General features: G+C 38.8%; 2 protein-coding genes and 1 long non-coding RNA gene across 4 annotated transcripts; 2 read left to right on the top strand and 1 right to left on the bottom strand.

Annotated features, from left to right (window-relative positions):
* The first annotated feature begins 3,693 nt into the window (after positions 1 to 3,693).
* LOC104779947 (uncharacterized protein At3g27210) lies at positions 3,694 to 6,123 on the top strand. Of its 2 annotated transcripts, XM_010504381.3 has the most exons (4): positions 3,694 to 4,065; positions 4,245 to 4,358; positions 5,336 to 5,416; positions 5,509 to 6,123. In XM_010504381.3, exons 1-4 carry the CDS (start codon positions 3,933 to 3,935, stop codon positions 5,892 to 5,894), a joined length of 714 nt encoding a protein of 237 aa, XP_010502683.1. In that variant the 5' UTR covers positions 3,694 to 3,932; the 3' UTR covers positions 5,895 to 6,123. The 2 variants fall into 2 exon arrangements, with proteins under 2 accessions (XP_010502683.1, XP_010502684.1); XM_010504382.3 differs by lacking the exon at positions 4,245 to 4,358 and having other exon boundaries at positions 3,780 to 4,065.
* Positions 3,877 to 6,166, bottom strand: LOC147945465 (uncharacterized). Its single transcript, XR_015596589.1, has 2 exons — positions 5,108 to 6,166; positions 3,877 to 4,107 (listed from the first exon to the last, which is right to left on the bottom strand). It is a non-coding gene; the product is annotated as an uncharacterized LOC147945465 (long non-coding RNA).
* Positions 6,167 to 12,770: 6,604 nt separating this feature from the next.
* On the top strand, positions 12,771 to 13,175 carry LOC147945464 (uncharacterized). The gene has a single exon (XM_087509265.1). The coding sequence runs from the start codon at positions 12,771 to 12,773 to the stop codon at positions 13,173 to 13,175; it is 405 nt and encodes a 134-aa protein (XP_087365391.1).
* Positions 13,176 to 19,944: the final 6,769 nt, after the last annotated feature.

Here is a 19,944-nt window from a genome sequence, read left to right as displayed (position 1 = left end):
CGAAAATGTTTATAGAATTATAATTGACAATTTAAATTGTTATATTAAGATCATATTGTCATTTCTTTTTAAACATTTATAATATCTTACTGATTAAATTTATCAACAGTACATTAAATATACAAAAAATTGAAATTTATATGTTCAGTGACTTAAAGACAGAAAAACTTTAGAAATTCGCCCAAAAATATATATATATATATATCTTATAACGATGCTATATATTAGTTCGACGTTGAAACTTAAAAGACAAAAACCTCAAATATTGTAGTTCAGTTTTTTGCTGGAAAAAAAGGGTCCAAAAGTTATATAAGTTTAAATTCAAATGATGGCACTATAACGATGCTATTATAAATGAGTATGCTATTATGGTCAAATAAACCGATTAATAATAGATCATTTCTGGATGGCATATACATAACATAACACATCCTATAATAAGTAAAGATTCCTACTTCTCGGTTTCTAGTTATATTGGCTGATTTCTGTGGTTAACCGTTAAAGTCAAATACAAAGTATACATACGTAAAAACTAAAAAGTTACGTATAGTTCTAGTTAGCATGGTGTCTTCATCCACTATGTCTAGCTCAATGACATCTGTAGTTATAGTTAGTAATTTTTTCGTACATAGAGAACTAAAATCGGGAACAATCTAATATATTGCTTCAATTTTCGAAAAACGATTTCAGCTTGGTTTAGCCAAACCAAATTAGATACCTCGATAATTTTAAGTGGGCATCACACATCACACTTGACACAACTTCCACTTTTACTATTTCTCTGTTTTTTTTTTGTTTGAGTTCCTTTCTTTGGATCTTTGTGCATTGTCTTGACTCTTGAACCGAAAACACACATAACCCATGCCATCATTGTTTTCTTTAAAGATTCCATTTGCTATTGTTATTGGATTTTGATTTTTTTATAGAACTTTTGTTTCAAATATTTTTTTTATTCGAGTTTCGAAGCACATAAGAGGTTACTATCTATTAAAAAAGTTGCATTATAAGATTAGGGTTAATGTATCATAGGTTTAATTAATGTACCCTAGATATATGTCTGTGTAGTCTTCTATTTCAAGAACACATAATAAAGAGTACTCTCCCAAAACCATTATCTATATCTATCAATATCTCAAGTCACATAAACTTTGATCAAAACCGGCCTTCTAAACAAAATACTTACTAAAGCAAAAGAAAAGCAAAATATCACAACAATATTAGATCGATTCTAGATAATATGGTTACAACTTACAACATTTCAATATATGGCTTATCCTTCTTAAAATATTATCCCAAGAAGTACAAACTTGTCACCAAACAATAAAGGAAACACAAACATTGGAAAATTTTGGTGTTTAGTGTGCGTGTGTATATAGTTATTATATAATATACTATAGAAAGTTTAGAATTCCATAAAGATGACCACTCCTGAGAAGATTATTATATAGAATTACTCATTATCACTTCATTTTGTTAGTGGTCAGTGGTCACGGAAAGAGAAATCTGATGAGTGATGACAATATTATTAGATTCATAAACATCATAAATGCTTTTTATAATATAAAAAAATATCAATAAGTACAAGTTTGCTTAACGCGAGAGTCGGCAAAAACAAAACAAAATTTTGGCGTATGCATCAATCAATCTAATTGTATTGTCAATCGTCGGAAATTATTATTTTATGTGCTAAATTTGAATGTTAGAACAAAATATTTGGCATGAGTAATCAATCATACAAACTCCAATGATAATCCAATACCATTGTTAACTATTATTAACTGGATTTAGTAAAAATATCTTGATTGTTAACTGGATTTAGTTCTTCGAACATTGACTCTACAAGTACGTACAATTATACTAAACGATATAGTGCTTTGGATTATAAAGAAAAGCAATAAAGATATGAGGATGTGAACTTATGTGAAGCTTTGCTCTGATAATTACAAGTTGAATTCTTTTAATTACAATAGGAATAGGTTTTTTTTCAAGAACCGAAAATAAATGAAACCAAAATTTTCATTTATCTTCGTAAATAGTAAACAACCTTATATAAAATGAGTTTGAAAAGAAGAAAAAAATCACTTTTTCAAACTAGGTTATAAAGTTAAAAGTAGTTTAGTGTAAATATTATAAATTGTGTAACGTAGTTTGAGATAATGAAAGCTGATATGAAATTGTAGATTTCATTTACTATATACATAGTATGTCTCCATTGTCCACCTAATATTCACAACTTGGCTGAAATAAATTTACCATGAAATCATATAAACTACAAATACTAAATTATATGGAGTCGGATTATGGCTATCCTAAGAGACATATGTCCTTTTGGAGATTAAAATGTTTAAATGAGTGACATAGTCGTGATCAACGTTTTCAAACTTTCTATTGATCTCTGAAAAATAGTATTAGTAGTACTAATTAAAAGTTGAAACTGTGAATTAGTCAAAGGGTAGTTTATTTTTCGGTCACCTAATCATGCCAATCTTTATTTCATTTAATAGATAGAAAAAGTAGGAAACTACTTATATATTTAATTAGAAATTAAATTTCATGTCACTATACACATTCATGGATCAAACATTATCTTAATCCTTTTACAAAAACTAAATGATACTAATTTTTTAAGCAAAGATATTTCATAAGTAAAAATCACACATGCAGAAAAAATCTATTGCTCGGTGGTGTTATCTCTTATATTATTAGGGAGTCATATATTTTTTTCCACAATTCCCACTAAATATTGAGATTTAAATTTGTGGCAAGAAATGTTCTAATATCATTAGATCAAACTCAAACATGCTTTTATTTTTCAATGTTATATACAGTAAAGAGTTAGTGAGAGTTGTTAACAGTTGACAGTAATTTTTACCAAAACATGACGGTCAAAGTTACAATACAAATTACATTAAAGAAAACATGTATTGTAATACTTTACCACCATTGTTTTTCGGAGATATGTTTGTTTTCGTCTGCTTATGTTGTATCTTTCTAAGCTTTATCAATAACATCAACATCAGTTGACAAAAAAAAAAAAAGTAGCTTAATTACCATCATTGAATACTGATATTATAACATACTATTCCATATCAGGAGGAGACCTTTTACCTTATCAGATTAAATAATTTCGTATTCGTTATACTTCATTATTCTAACAATATCATATCTTGTAAAGTACAGTATCCAAAATATATGATTCTAAATTTGACTATGATGTAAATTAGTGAATGTTTGGATTCGGGAATACGGGATTTTAGCGACTTATCTTTTTATTTATCCATCACCATGATCAATCGCCTGACATGACATGCTGACTAAACCCGGATAAAAATCTGAACCGACCAATCAATAGAAAACTTGGTAAAACATCCTCCGGTATAACCAACCAAATCAATCCAGGTTTATCATTTTAGACACAAAGACCCTAAACTTCAATACGCAATCACACACTAACAATCTCTTATAATTTTTCATTTTTAATTTTTAATTTTTTATAATTCTAATAATCAGCAAAAACATAAAATCATTAAAATTCTTTCTAAATCCTAAACCAATATCTATCATGAATCAAAGATATTTATTTTACAAAAAGAGTGTCACGTGGCTACTCACCAAAAAAAAAAAAAAAAGTCACTCATATGTCCCACCATGATCTATCGCACATAAAACTACGTGTAGAATGGATCGTAGAGTATACATACCCACCAAAGGACGCCGTCTTCAAACACGAAAACTGAGTGGGCACCGTGTACGCGTGGGACCCACTTCTCTTCTTCTCCGACGAAACACATATAATAGAATAAGTCTCTATCTCTCTCTCAATTGTCTTTGATCGTAATAATTTCTCAATCAAAACCTCTCTCTCTCTTAAAGTTTAATTTTAAAATTAATTATTTAATATATAAATCTGTAATATGCTTAATTGCTTATGAATGGGTTCGTCTTCATCCTCGCTTAACAAGTCTCCGATTAGAGCTGACAGTATGGTAACCCCAGAATCTCCCATGACTAACACAAACGACAACGTTTCGATCACGTCTCCTCCTCCCAAGAAAACAACTTTTGGTATTTTTTTTTTTCTTCATATAATCCAGAGAGAGACCAATTCTTCATCTTCTCTCTGTGTTTGATCTTTATCGTAAAATGATTAGTTCATCATGGTGTTGAATCTGACTAGAGAGGATGTAGGGTTTATTTCTGTCAGACTTTAATTATATATCTTTTTTTTTTAATTCAATTCTCAGAATCGCCGAGGAAGAGTACTTCGATTCCGGCGGTTTCTCCGACGACGATGATGAATAATAATCAAACTCCGGTCAAATCTCGGTGGTCTTTTTCTTCATCTAAGAAAAGCTTTGGTAATTTAATTTACTTCCAAAAAGAAACAAAAAAGCATCTCTTTTTTTTTTTCCTCATATGGGTTTTTTTCCTTCATTATTTCACCTTTTTTGGATGATTGGTTCCTTTTTTAAGTTATTTTAATTGATTGGTTTGATACTTTGATCTAATTTTACTCAGGGCATCTCCAATGGTAAGATTTTTTAACAAGTTTGTTAGAAATATTATAATTACCAAAAATACAAATTTACTTACTAAAAACTTTTTAAAGATATACTTTGCTGTTTTTTTTTGTTTCTATGAAATATTATTGGCATGTGAAGAAGATTCGGTGACTAATGTTATTCCATTAATGGTTTCTTCTATATCAAAATTTTGATTTGCTTCCTGTCTACAAAATATCGATATGAGTTTTTAGGTTCTTTCTTATCTGATAAAGATCGGACATAGTAATAATAAAAAAAAAAAAAGATTTTATGCCATAGCTAAAACTTTTCCGTGATCATATCGATTTTTTTTGTTTTCCATTTTTGCAACAGGGGGAAAAAAAAAAGTGAAAGAGGACTGTTTTGGTGAATTGTGATTTAGTATAAAAACGCTGTTTACTTTAATAACTGTGACCCGGATCTGAAAAACTGTGATAAAAGTATTTTGCTAATCAGTCTTCTTGATCTGAGGGGTTTCATTGTTTTTCACGCTTTTAATTTGAACCGGTTTTCGAAAAACATTTTACCCGGGAACTTTTGAGAATTGAATTTTAAATTTTCACGTTCCTCCCTTTTTTTCTTTTTTCTTTTTAGGCATTGCTTTCTAATTTTCCTCATGTTACATCTCCTCTGCTTTTTAGTACAAGCTGCCTTGTTGTTGTAATATTTATCAGTTTTGATCTTATTCTATCTTTAAGATGGTTATTGAGTCAAAAGGTTTGAAATACACTTTGTGAACAATTTTACATACACTTATTATTTTTGTTCTAAAGTTTTGATTTGTTCCACAGGAAGTAAAGATGAAACCTTTTTCGATTCTCAGCCATGGCTACAATCTGACTCCGACGATGATTTCCACAGCGTAAATGGCGGTAAAAAAATCGATCTCTCTGTTAGTTTCTTGTATGAGTTAGATGCTATATGTGTCAAGATCTTGAATTTATTACACTTGAAAAATACTCAGATTTCACTCCATCGCGTGGAAACACTCCTAAAGGAAGCTTCTCAGATAGGCCACCTCGTTTTTCATTCCACGAGAAGAAGCCTTCCCGAGGCTCGTCTTCTCCAGCGCCACTTCCAAGGAGGAAGAAGCTTGGTGAGCTTTTCAGAGACAGTATAAGAGAAGAACGAGAGGAAAGCTCTGAAGGCGGCGGTTCATCGTCAGCTATTAGCACTCCTTATCTCTCAGGTGCTAACTCTGGCGAATTCAGCAACGGATCCGTCGAGAAGAAGAAGTCTAACTGGCAGCATCATCGTTGTCTTCCTGGTTTCTCTTCTTGTGGTGGAAGTTTCATGGAGAGGAGGAAGAAGATGAGCTCTGAAATTCCTCAGGTTGTTGCTTTGAAATGAGAGATGTAGTGAGAGATCTTAAAACTTGGGAAATGTTTTGTATATGAAAGAATGATAAAGAGTGAGAGAGAGAGATACAAAGCTCTCAAAGTTAAAAAAAAAAAAAAAAAAGCTCTGGTGAAGTTTACAGAGTACTCTACTTGGTATGATGATTAAAGAATGAATCAATAGGTGGAAGAGATTATGTAAAAAAAAAGAGAAGAGAATGAGATGCTTGTGTGTTGATGAATTTTCGATCTTGGCTTATGAAATTTTGTCATTTTTGAATACTATTCCACCACTAAGCATGTACATTTCAGTAGTTTAATCATGTATTAAGTAGCCAATAATTTGTTTATTTTTTCCATTACATTTGTAGATGAATTTTTTTATTCATGTACTGCTACGAAATCCAATTAATTCGTGCACTAAAGTTTTCATTGAGGTCTCAAACCCTCAATAGTCAAACACAATACTTAATTGATTAATTCAATTTATTATTCCTTTTATCATATTTAATGATGTAGAGGAAAAAATGTTATGTGAGTATAAGAGTTCATTATAAAAGACTAATAAGACAAATATTTGTTATTGAGTAATCTATAATGGACAACTACTGAGACTGCTAGAGAGAGACGAAAATGCTCTCAGGCGCTTTGTTCGAGGTGTGTCTACCTAATTCCCGACCAAAGAATGTCCGCCGCACCTACCAAGTTTAGCCACCACTTCAGTCGTCGTCCACCGCAACTACTTTTTCCGGCGAGGGTTTTTTCCACATTTTACAGTTTTTTTGCCTTTGTATTCACCTGAGGACACCCACTGGACTGCAAAGGTGCTCAAAGAAGCCTGCGGGGCTCGTCCCATGGCTTCCAAAAATCCTACAAAAGTTGATTCGTTCTCCAATTCAGCTATGGTTTGGTTGTTAGCTAAGGGAAAGAGCTTCCTCAACTCAAAAGAGAGGACAACCTGACCTCTGTTTTTTTTTTACTGTCTAAGTACAGTCGGGGAGTTTCTGTTTTCTCTCCTTTTGTTTTGTTCGCAACACAACTTACGAGCTCCTCTCGTTTCCTTACGTTTATGTTTACGTACGTGTTACGTTTTTTTTCTACAGTCTTTTGTTGGTCTTGCCTTCAGCTAGTTTCTAACGACTCTCTCCGGTCGTCAACCAACAAGCTCTCTAAATCTCGACACAAGGAAGCAAACACTACAGACGGGTTTTGTCTTTCCCTTTTTCTTACAAAGCTTCCCTGCTCTCCTTACCTAGTTTTCCTCCCTATTGTAGTACGAGCCTACTCACACCATGTCTGGGCGATATACTCGAGAGGAAAAAGGGAAAAGTTCGGATAGATCTTTCACTTGGAATAGAGACAAGCCACTACTGCTCCCAGATGAAGATGACTCTGAGCTGATTGAAGCTCACAAGCTGACTCTAATAGGGAGAGTTACAAATCCAGATGTTCAACGCACAAATGCTATTGTGGGTTTCTTCCCTCAGGTCTGGCGTTTGGAAGGAAGAATAACAGAAAAAGAACTGGGCAGAGAAAAGTTCATGTTCAAGTTTAAAACAGAATCAGAACTGCTTGGTGTCCTAGCAAAAGCCCCGTTTCATTTTAAGAAATGGATGGTGGTTATTCAGAGATGGGAGCCAATTTTCTCTGATGCCTTCCCATGTTACATACCCTTCTGGATAAAGACCCCCACTCTCCTAGTCAATAGATGGACCCATGCAACATTCAAAATCATTGGAGATGAGCTGGGAAAATACCTAAACCATGATGCAACAGAAGGAAGGGTACAAATGCAAATTAACGCACTCAAGCCACTCATAATGAAGAAGATTATTCAATCATCCTCTGGAAGAGAGATGACACTTGAGCTTGAATATGAAAATCTTGAAAAGCATTGTTTTATTTGTCATTCTCTCACCCATGAAGGAAAAGCATGCAAGCTGAAACCTCCATCAACTGAGGCAGAGTTTCCACTAGGTCTCAACCAACAACAAACCCTGCAAAAAATTGAGGATCACAGGAAGAAGATAGAAGAGAGGAAACGAGCCCCCACTTTCTATGCAAACAATGTGAGCAGAGCAAGGTACCAACCTTACATGAGGTCTCATAGATCCCAAGTGGAGGACAGAGGCAAACCTTATAGGACTCAAAGTCAACCTCAGAGCATATCTAGACAAAGCGAGTCTAGGTACAGAGTTGAAGCAGATGACTATTCAGTCGGGAATAGTGATAGAAGAAGAGATAATCTGATCTCCAACAGGGGAACTGAGGCCTTCATGAAATCTTACTCTCAAGTGCGGACCTCCTCGTCCTTTAGAGATCGTGGACTCTCCTACACTCATGAGGCAGGACAACGGTACGCACAAAAGTATGTACCTAAACGCAACCCCATAGTTTCTAGGGAGGAAAAAGATGACACCTCTAGTAACTCTCGACTGCGGAATTCAGCTTTAGAGAGAGTTGATACCCCAATCTTACCTCCGGCCACCAATTCTGCTTCGATCATGAATCATACCCTCCAATCGGCTCTTTTAGTTCAATCAGGACCTCTTTGTAATGAAGAGGAGATACATGAAGAACCGTTACAAGAACGGGCCACCTCTCCTAATAGAATCCCAAGAATAACTAGTGGTGAACTAGGAGAAGGGTCGAGTGGTTCCCGAAACAGAAGACCTGCACTTGAACGAATAAACAACCCCTCTCCAAGCTCCGAAAGGACTCTGCAATCTGGTCGCAAGGTTCAAGCAGGCCTATCGGTTAGTTCAACAGAGCTACAAGAAGTTGCAGTTCACTACCTTGGGGCGGAGGGAATTGGAGAAGGAGAGGTACTCACTGCTAATTCTCTTCGGGACATTGCATCACATCTTTCACCACTGCAGCCTAATGATGCTTCAAGTATTCATCAAAGACTCTCTTTCCCGTCAACAGAAGAAATTCTCTGCAGTCCCATTGAAGGTCATGTGAAACCACCATTAGCAAAACGATTGGGAAGAAAAGTTCAACCGCAACGAAGAACTTCTCAGGTTAAGACCTCAGCAAACGGTCGCACAAAGACCCCAACAGTGAAAAAAGTGAATCCAAAGGCTAAACAACCAAAAGGAGCTTCAAGGAAAACTATCCCTTGCAGCCCACTTCAAGGAGCAAGCACAAGAAAGAGGAACTCAATAAGACAAACAACAACCTCCAAGAAGAAGCTGTGTGTAGATACAACTAGGGATAATACTCAAAATGAATGCTTACCTCTTAATGAGGTGAAACAATGTAATCTCAATGTTACGTCTACTTCTAAGGCCATAGTGCCTTCATCTTGTAAGGGTTCGGTGGTTTTCCAGAAGCCACCCAATGTTGATCAATGATTACAACCAGTTGGAACTGTCAAGGGCTTGGAAACTCCCTTACAGTTCGACGCCTTAGGGAGATACGACTGGATATCTTCCCGGACATAACGTTTCTCATGGAAACAAAGAATCAAGACGACTTTGTTCACCGTGTTTTCCAGTGGATGGGTTACAAAAATGAATTCACAGTCCCACCAATTGGCCTTAGTGGCGGCCTTGCCCTGTTTTGGAAGGAAGATGTGGAGCTAGAGATTCTAGACTCCTCACCAAACTTCATTGACACAAAGGTAAAGGTGAAAGCAAAAACGCTATACATAACCTTCGTTTACGGTGATCCGGTAGTGAGTAAACGTAAAGAGGTGTGGGATAAACTATCAGATTTGGGAGCAAACAGAGATTTACCATGGCTGCTCATGGGTGATTTCAATGATATATTAGATAACTCTGAGAAAAGAGGAGGAAGACTAAGACATGAGGGGTCCTTCATTGAGTTCAGAAGTTTTGTTTCTAGCAATGGCCTTTGGGATGTAAAACACTCAGGAATCCCGTTATCTTGGAGGGGAATGAGACATTTACACTTTGTACGTGCCAGACTAGACCGGGCAATGGGAAATAATGCATGGATGGAGAGCTTTCCATCAAGTAGATCAGAGTACCTTAGATATGAGGGAGCAGATCATAGGCCAGTGGTTACTTATTTAGATGATTCAAGGGTTAAAAAAAGGGGTATGTTCAGATTTGATAACCGACTAAGGGAGAAAGAAGAAGTGACAAAGCTAATTCAAGAAGCTTGGAACAGCTTAGACAATGCTTCAGTGGCGACCAAGATCTCTCATTGTCGAAAAGAGATAATAAAATGGGCAAAGGAACAAAACCAAAACAGTGCTAAAATAATCTCAGAATCCCAACAAGCGCTAGAAGCAGCCTTGTCTGCAGATACCCCTGACCCCGAGGAAATAGGAAGGCACACAGCGATCCTTGAAAAAGCTTATCTAGAAGAAGAAAAGTTTTGGAAACAGCATAGCAGAGTGATGTGGCTGCAAAGTGGTGATCGTAACACAAGTTATTTCCATGCGACAACCCGGAACAGAAGAACTATAAACAGATTCACGGTCTTGGAAACTGAAAACGGGATCGCAGTGCATGAGGAGCCACAAATGGTGAAGGTTATTTCTGATTTCTATAATGATCTTTTTAAGTCAAATGAGAACTCAGACTTTAGTGTGGTGGAAGAAGCCTTGGAGACAAAAATCTCAGAAGAACAGAATGCCAAGCTTACAAAAATTCCAGATGCCAAGGAAATTAAAGATGCTGCTTTCTCCATCCATCCTGCAAAGGCGCCAAGGCCAGATGGTTTCTCGGCAGGTTTTTACCGAAGCTATTGGGACATCATTGGAAAGGACATTATAGCAGAAACTCAAAAATTCTTTGTCTCTAAAGTGTTCCCCACAAACTTCAATGCAACACATGTTCGACTAATACCCAAAGGTTTGGGTCCACGGAAAGTCTCTGACTACCGTCCTATTGCCTTGTGCAATGTTTCTTACAAAATTGTGGCAAAGATTCTCACCAAACGGCTCCAACCACTACTTCAGAGTATTATTTCAGAAACTCAATCCGCCTTTGTCCCAAAACGCGCCATCTCAGATAATGTCCTCATTACACATAAGACACTGCACTACCTTCGCAACTCTAAGGCAAAGAAGAAGTGTGCTATGGCGGTTAAAACGGATATGAGCAAAGCTTATGATAGAATAGAGTGGGATTTTCTTAGGAAAGTGATGGAACGTCTGGGGTTTAGCAACACATGGATAGAGTGGATCATGGAGTGCGTTTCAACAGTCACTTACTCTTACCTAATAAATGGAGATGCACAAGGTCAAGTTATCCCGTCAAGAGGACTACGCCAGGGTGATCCGCTCTCCCCTTATCTCTTTATCTTATGTACAGAGGTTTTATCGGGGTTATGCAAACAAGCCCAACTAGATGGTTCATTACCGGGAGTGAAGGTGGCAAGACAAAGCCCTTTGGTAAACCATTTGCTTTTCGCCGATGATACAATGTTTTTCATGAGGTCGGATCAAAAGAGCTGCAATAGCTTAACAAAAATTCTTCAAAAGTACGAGAGAGCAAGTGGTCAACGTATCAATTTAGATAAATCTTCTATCACATTCTCGGCTAAAACCTCAAGAGAGATGAAGACAAAGGTTAAAAGAGATCTTGGTATCCAAAAAGAGGGTGGAAATGGCAAGTACCTAGGACTACCAGAGAACTTTGGAAGAAGAAAAAGAGATGTTTTTGAATCTATTGTAGACAAAATAAGACAGAGATCCCACAATTGGTCTTCACGGACCCTATCGGGAGCGGGTTAACAAGTCTTACTGAAATCTGTTCTTTCTTCAATGCCATCATATGCAATGACTTGCTTCAAGTTACCAGGTTCTCTTTTTAAGAGAATCCAATCAGTTCTAACTAGATTTTGGTGGGATGATAAACCTGACAAGCAAAAAATGAGTTGGGTAGCATGGACAAAACTTACAAGACCAAAAAATGCAGGTGGGCTCGGGTTTAGAGACATGGAACGTTTCAATGACGCCTTACTAGCCAAAATAGCCTGGAGACTACTCAAGGAACCTAATACACTGCTGGCTCGTGTCCTCTTAGGCAAATACTGCCACTCTTACTCTTTTATGGAGTGTTCTATTCCGTTAAATCCCTCTCATGGCTGGAGAAGTATCATGGCTGGTCGTAATGTGATAAAACAAGGTGCAAGATGGCTAATAGGTAATGGAGAAAGCGTTAAGATCTGGCGAGACCCGTGGCTCTCTACTACCACTCCTCTCTGCCCCTATGGCCCCATAAGAGAGTACCAAGAGGGAGAAACGGTTTCCAGCCTTCTCGACCCATCTACCAATCAATGGAACTGGAGTAAAATCAGAGAAGAACTACCACAGTATGTGGATTGCATCAAACAAATCCCCCTGGCCCCGTCAAGGAGAGAGGACCAACTAGTTTGGCTACCTGTCAAATCTGGGCAGTATACCACAAAATCTGGTTATGGTATAACTTCCACTTTTGATATCCCAGATGCTGCTTTAAACTTCAACTGGCAATCTCATCTGTGGAAGCTTCACACCTCTCCAAAAGTTAAAAACTTTCTGTGGAAAGCTATGTCTGATGCGTTACCGGTGGGGGAACAACTAGCTCGACGAGGACTAAATGCAGAGGTCACATGTCGCAGTTGTGGAGAAACAGAATCAGTCTCTCACCTTCTTCTACATTGCAGGCATGCAAAAGAGGTGTGGCTTAAGGCTCCCATTCTCCATCTGGAAATAAGCTCCACAACAACTATAGAAGACTTTCTCTCCTTAGCGAAGCATAAGTGCAATCTACCTCCGTCGGGGGTATCAAAGGGGGAGTTGTATCCATGGATTTGTTGGCAGCTATGGCTTGCCCGCAACAGCTTAGTTTTTTAGGACAAAGAGATCCCTGTTTCAGACATTCTGATAAGAGCGATAAAATCTGCGAGAGAATGGCAAGAAGCCCAAAATATGTTGACGACCCCTCGACTAACCACGGATCAACCGGAACAACCAGTACAAACGTCTAGTTGCAAAGTGTTTGTGGATGCTGCATGGAATTCCACGACCGGTAACGGAGGTTTTGGTGGGGCTGTAGTGAACGCAGATTCTGCATATGAAGAACGCTTCTCCGATCACAAAGAAAGCATAGGCTCAGCTTTAATAGCGGAAGCATGGCTTATCAATCTGATCAATGAAGATGGCTTCCACATTGAGCTTTTTGGACTCTTACAAGATATCCGAGAACTTCGGAGTAGTTTTGATGCTATATCTTTCACCTTTATTCCTCGTCTTGCCAATCATGTGGCAGATTCGTTAGCAAAAGAGGCTTTAGCCTCCTGTGACTTATTGGGTTTAAACTCTATTTCTATTTAATGAAAGCTATTTGGTGACCAAAAAAAAAAAAAGACAAATATTTGTCTTATTCCAAAGATGGATAAACCGATCCGAATATCTGAATGAAGGCCTATTAGTTTATGTAATGTGGGTTACAAGATTATCTCAAAGGTTTTATGTCAGCGGCTGCGTACGTTTTTGCCAGTACTGATCTCGGAGACACAATCGACTTTTGTGGAGGGACGATTAATTACGAATAATATTTTGATTGTTCAAGGCTTCTATACTAACCCCTCTTTCAAGGGCAAGTTCATGGCTATTAAAACAGATATGAGCAAGGCCTATGATCGGGTGGAGTGGTCTTTCGTTGAACATCTATTACAGAAATTTGGTTTTTGTGAAAAATGGATATATTGGATCATGTGGTGTATGACATCTGTTCAGTATAGTGTATTATTAAATGGCCAACCTCATGGATCCATAATTCTCTCTCGAGGGCTTCGCCACGGAGATCCCCTGTTGCTATATCTTTTTATACTTTGTACCGAGGTTCTCATAGCAAATCTCCAAAAAGAGGAATGGTCTAAGCTTATTACGGGTATTAAGGTGTCGACGGCTTGTCTTGCGATCTCGCACTTATTGTTCGCAAATGATAGTCTGTTGTTTTGTCGAGATTCGAAGGAACAATGTGAAGTTGTTTTAGGGATCCTAAGGCAGTACGAACGGGTTTATGGACAGCGGATTAACTTTCAGAAATCTTCGATTCAATTTGGGCATACAGTGGATGCAAGTTTGCGCGAGGAATTGAAAGGTGTATTGGGAATCACCACCTTAGGTGGTATGAGTTCCTATTTGGGCATTCCTGAAAGTCTTGGTGGCTCAAAAACAAAAAAAATTCCTTTGTTCAGGATCGACTGCAAAAAAGGACAGGTGGCTGGCCTACTAGGTTACTATTTAGAGGGGGAAAGAGATAATGATCAAATCGGTGGCGACCGCTGTACATACTTTTGTTATGTCTTGTTTTCGACTTCCGAAAACAGTTATACGGAAACTTACTAGTGCAATTTCTAATCTTTGGTGGAGCTCTTCTGGGGAAACACGAGGGTTACATTGGGTCGCTTGGGATAGTTTATGTGTTGATAAGCTGGATGTAGGTTTAGGTTTTCAGTGTCTGAATGATTTTAACACCGCATTGTTGGCTAAACAACTCTGGAGGTTGATTTTGGTCTCAGACTCGTTATTTGCGAGGGTCTTTAAAGGTCGATATTATAGGCATTCCGTTCCATTGGATCCTATTTAATCTTATTCCCTGTCTTATGGATGGCAGAGTATGGTATCTGCTCGATATCTGGTAAACAAAGGAATCATTAAACGGGTAGGATCTGGCGACTCCATCTTAGTATGGTCTGACTCCTGGATTCCTGCTCAATCCCCGAGACTAGCATTGCGTTCGGGATCGCCAGTCGATCCTACGCTTAGAGGTGAAACTTTCATTTACAGGAGCTCGCATTCCTGGAATTTGGCCTTGCTTTCAGCCTCTTTCGAGCCGGAGGATGTTGCCATCATTTCTGCGTTACCTCTTGGTAATTTTCCCACACAAGATAGATTGGATTGACATCTGACAAAAACTGGCCTGTACACCGTCAAATCTGGGTATCAGGCTTTGCGTCAGAAATCGGAAACCACTGATCCTGTTTTCAGTCCCAATATTATTCCTCTTCAGGCTTTTGTTTGGCAGCTTCGGTGTCCACCAAAAATTCGACATTTTTTGTGGCAAGCAATTACAGGTTGTGTGGCGACAACAACTAATCTGCGGCAACGTGGGTTGGGCTGTGATCTGGAGTGTGCACTTTTTGGAGAGACGGAAGAGACAATCATATGAAACCTCACATCGCATATCGTCCGTACCACACAGTCCGTACAACATATGAATGGGCCGTCCGTACAGCCTCATGTATAACGAAGCCCAGCTCGTGTATGAAGTATCTTCATCAGTCATAAAGTTCTCTAGAACCTTCTCAAGTAGCCGTTAGAAATGAGAAAGCAAGTGGGAGCTCAAGGCAAAGTCACATGTTGTGTTAAGAGAGGACATGTCGCTTTCATAGTCTTAATTGTTTATAGAATCTTGTATAGGATATTCCTTGTGTCACATGTATCTATATTTAGATTGTAACTAGGAACTAAATCAAGTAAGAAGTTGTATTCTTCTTCTATACTTTTCTTATTCTCTCTACACTCTCAAACAATCATACACTCGCTTACACTCTCTCTCTCGTTAACACATACTCGATCTTCTTCTTCTTGTTCTCAAACTTACATGGTATCAGAGCATTGTTGTTCCATAGTCTAAATCTTATACCCATCAATAACTTCCGCTATATCCTCGCTTCTCATTTCTGTTTCGATTTCAAAAGTTTTTGGTTCTTTAACCGTTGGATCATAATCTTAACCTGTGGACAATTCACCATGGAAGGCACCAAGACCTTGATTGTTCCAGTTACTCTTAAGGGAGAGAATTACTTGCTATGGGCAAGAACAACTAATAAGGCACTATGTGGCCGAGGGCTTTGGGCTCACATCACTTCGAGTGAAGCGCCAAAGGAGGAGACAGCTCAAGGAGGAAAAGAAGCTGCTAAGAGTGGTGAAGACAAGTGGTTCCAAGAAGACCAAAGTGTTCTAGCCATCATTCAAAACTCTCTTGATGCTCCAATACTCGAGGCCTACTCTTACTGCGAAACGGCCAAAGATCTATGGGACACATTACGAAATGTGTTCGGCAACACCACTAACTTAAATCGAGTATTTGAGATCAAGAGGGCCATCAACAACCTAATTCAAGAGGATATGGAGTTCACCAAACATTTTTAAATTTAGGTCCCTGTGGGCAGAGCTTGAGATGCTCCGACCAGCCAACCTCGACCCGGCCATCTTGAATGAGCGGCGAGAACAAGATAAGGTGTTTGGTCTACTCTTGACCTTGAACCCCTCCTACAATGACCTCATAAAACACATCTTGAGATCAGACAAGCTTCCAAGCCTAGATGATGTGTGTAGCCAGATCCAAAAGGAACATGGCTCTATTGGGTTGTTTGGAAGTAAAGGCGAGCTTGTAACCACTAACAAGGTGGAGGTAGCGACTGCGAACAAGGGGTACTATCGGCATGAAGAAAAGAACCCTCCAGTGTGTGACCATTATAAGAATCCTGGTCACTTCAAGAGCCGGTGTTGGATACTCCATCCACATCTTCAAATCAACCGACCCGTAACCAATCGTGGAGGGCCAAGAGCGCATCAAGCGACTGTGGGACCATTACCCGCTGAACCAAACCAGCGAACCTCCGAAGGAAATGGAACGGCCCTAGCTGCCAACTCAGACCTGGTGAGGAAGTCTGACCTTGATGCACTAATCGAAGCCCTCAAGGAAGCCTCCGATAACTCTTATCTTGCTTTAAAGAAAATTAAACCTCTTATAGTTGATTCCGGTGCATCACACCATATGATTAGTGACTCTAAGCTAATTAGTGAAATTAAACCGGCCATTGGAAATATAATTATATCTAATGGTGAGAAGGTTCCAGTTGAGGGAATTGGTAGCTTAAAACTATTTGATAAGACAACTAAAGCGTTTTACATGCCTAGTTTTACATCAAATTTATTATTTGTTAAGAAGGATACTACCGACTTGAACTGTTATGCTATATTCGGTCCTAACAATGTGCATTTTCAGGATATTGAGACCAGTCAAGTACTTGGACAAGGCGTCTCTAGAGATGACTTATATGTGCTTGAAGATTTAAATTTATCTTCTTCTAATGCCTCCTGTTTCAGTTCAACTTCTATTAAACCAAACAATGTTATTTGGCATGCTCGATTAGGTCATACCCATTATCGTGCTTTAGAACTCATATTTCCAAGTACTTCTTTTAACAACAATGAATGTGAGGCTTGTATTCTTGGTAAACATTGAAAAACAGTTTTTTCTAAGTCCTTAACTATTTATGAAAATTGTTTTGACTTGGTTCATTCAGATGTTTGGACATCTCCATGCTTGTCTAGAGAAAACCAAAAGTATTTTGTCACGTTTATTGATGAAAAATCTAAATATACTTGGTTAACTCTTTTACCTACTAAGGATAGGGTCCTTGAAGCATTCATTAGTTTTCAAAATTATGTGACTAACCATTATAATGCTAAGATTAAAATTTTAAGGTCGGATAATGGTGGCGAGTACACGAGTCATGCTTTCAAACAACACCTGACTGATCACAGCATTATTCACCAAACCAGCTGTCTGTATACCCCACAACAAAATGGTGTGGCTGAACGAAAGAATCGACATTTCATGGAAGTAGCTCGATCCATGATGTTTCATACCAACCTTCCAAGGCGTTTCTAGGGAGATGCGGTCCTTGCAGCATGGTATCTCATTAATCGCATTCCTACCAAGATTTTACATGATGTCTCTCCATATGAGGTACTAAACAAAGAAAAACTGACATTTGACTACTTATGTGTTTTTGGTTGTACTTGTTTTGTCTTAAGACCAGGTGAACTCCAAGGCAAACTTGAGGCTAAAAGCACCAAAGCAATGTTCATTGGGTACTCTACCACACAAAAAGGCTACAAGTGTTATGACCATGAGGCCAGACGAGTCCTAGTCTCTCGTGATGTGAAGTTTGTTGAATCTCAAGGGTACTACAACAAGAAAAATTGGGAAGACCTTCGTGACCTATCTACATCTTCTTCCGATTGTACAAAGAACCTTCGTATCATCCTTGAGCAGCGAGGGGTAGCAAATGATTGGGCCAAAGACAATCCTACTGGGCCAAAATCACCAGGAGACCCTGTTCCACTTGTTGACCTTGCCCCCAATGACTCAGAGGTAGTCCTCAATCAGTCAATTTCCGGTGACCCGTCCACGTCCAATGACGAGCAACCCCAAGCACTCGAGAAGGAGAGTCAAGCTGATGAGCCGAGTACACAAGATGATGATGACATTGAAGCACACTACGACGATGATGATAAGGCACATGATCATGGGGAGGTTATCCCCTTACGGTGAAGTCAACGACTCCAACATGTTCCCCGCGTGTACTACAACAATGTTGCAGTTGCCCATCCAATTCAAGCTGTATGTACTCTTGCGCATTTCCCTTTGGATCACCAAGCCTTTCTTGGTCAAATAGACAAACATTGGGTTCCCCAAACCTATGATGAAGCCAAGAAACATCAAGTGTGGCGCGATGCAGTCATCGATGAAAAGACGGCCATGGAACGCAACCACACATGGGATGAGGCAGATTTACCAAAGGGCAAGAAGGCAGTCACATCACGATGGATCTTCACTATCAAATACAAAAGTAATGGGGAGATTGAGCGTTATAAAGCCAGACTTGTGGCTCGCGGATTTACACAAACGTATGGGGAGGACTATCGAGATACGTTTGCTCCGGTGGCCAAATTACACATGGTTCGAGTGGTTCTCTCATTGGCCACTAACTTGGACTGGTACCTATGGCAAATGGACGTGAAGAATGCGTTCTTACAAGGCGAGCTTGAAGATGAAGTCTACATGAGGCCACCGCCCGGTTTAGAAGACACCATCGGGCCGGGAAAAGTGTTTAAGCTCAACAAGGCCATCTATGGTTTAAAACAGTCACCAAGGGCATGGTACCACAAACTAAGCATTACCTTTCTTGGGAGAGGATTTCGCAAATCAGAAGCTGATCATACTCTTTTCACACTACCAAGCGACAAAGGTATTGTAGTCATTCTAATATATGTTGATGATATCATCATATCGGGAAATGACAAGGTAGGAATTCAAGATACGAAAGACTTCCTTAAATCCGTTTTTGACATTAAGGACCTTGGAGAACTTAAGTATTTTCTTGGGATAGAAGTATATAGGTCTAATGAAGGGTTATTCTTATCACAAAGAAAATATGCTCTTGATCTCCTAAGTAAAGCAGGAAAATTAGGATCAAAGGCTGTGACAACTCCACTTGAGGAGAACTATAAAGCAGGAGGAAAGGAAAGCTTGAGGCAGCTCCATTCGAAGATGTTACACGATACAGGAGACTAGTGGGTAAGCTTATATATCTTACCATTACTCGACCTGACATTTGTTTTGCTGTGAACCAGGTTAGCCAACACATGCAAAACCCTACTGTACATCATTGGAACATGGTGAACCGGATCCTAAAGTACATCAAGGGTGCACCGGGACAAGGTATTTGGATGGGACACAACAACAACACGGAACTAGTGGGTTATTGTGATGCTGATTATGCTGGCGACCATGAGGACCGTCAATCCACCACCACATACTGCACGTTCTTAGGAGGCAACCTAGTCACATGGAAAAGCAAGAAACAAAAGTTGGTTTCACTATCGAGCGCGGAAGCCGAGTATAGGGCCATAAGAAAGCTGACTACCGAACTGATGTGGCTCAAAGCGTTACTAGAGGATCTTGGAGTTGAGTCATCAAAACCCATCACCATGCACTGTGACAATGAGGCGGCCATTCACATAGCCACGAACTCCGTGTTTCACGAAAGAACAAAACACATTGAAGTTGATTGCCACAAAGTCCGAGAACAGATTCAACTTGGTGTAACTCTCCCATGTCACACCAACAGCTCCGAACAGCTCGCTGACATTCTTACCAAGGCGGCTAGTCCACAAGTGTGTGAGTATATTCACCCTAAACTTGGCCTTAAAGATTTTACTCGGCCATGAGTTTCACTTCATGGCACCTACATTCTTTTTCCCTTAAGTATAGTTTTTCGAAGTGGTTTTCTATACT

This window comes from Camelina sativa, chromosome 4, assembly GCF_030686135.1.
Source record: "Camelina sativa cultivar CO46 ecotype springtype chromosome 4, ASM3068613v1".
NCBI classification, from domain to species: domain Eukaryota; kingdom Viridiplantae; phylum Streptophyta; class Magnoliopsida; order Brassicales; family Brassicaceae; genus Camelina; species Camelina sativa.
The sequence above is the reverse complement of the archived record's forward strand: the minus strand, read 5'-3'. Positions and strand labels throughout refer to the sequence as shown.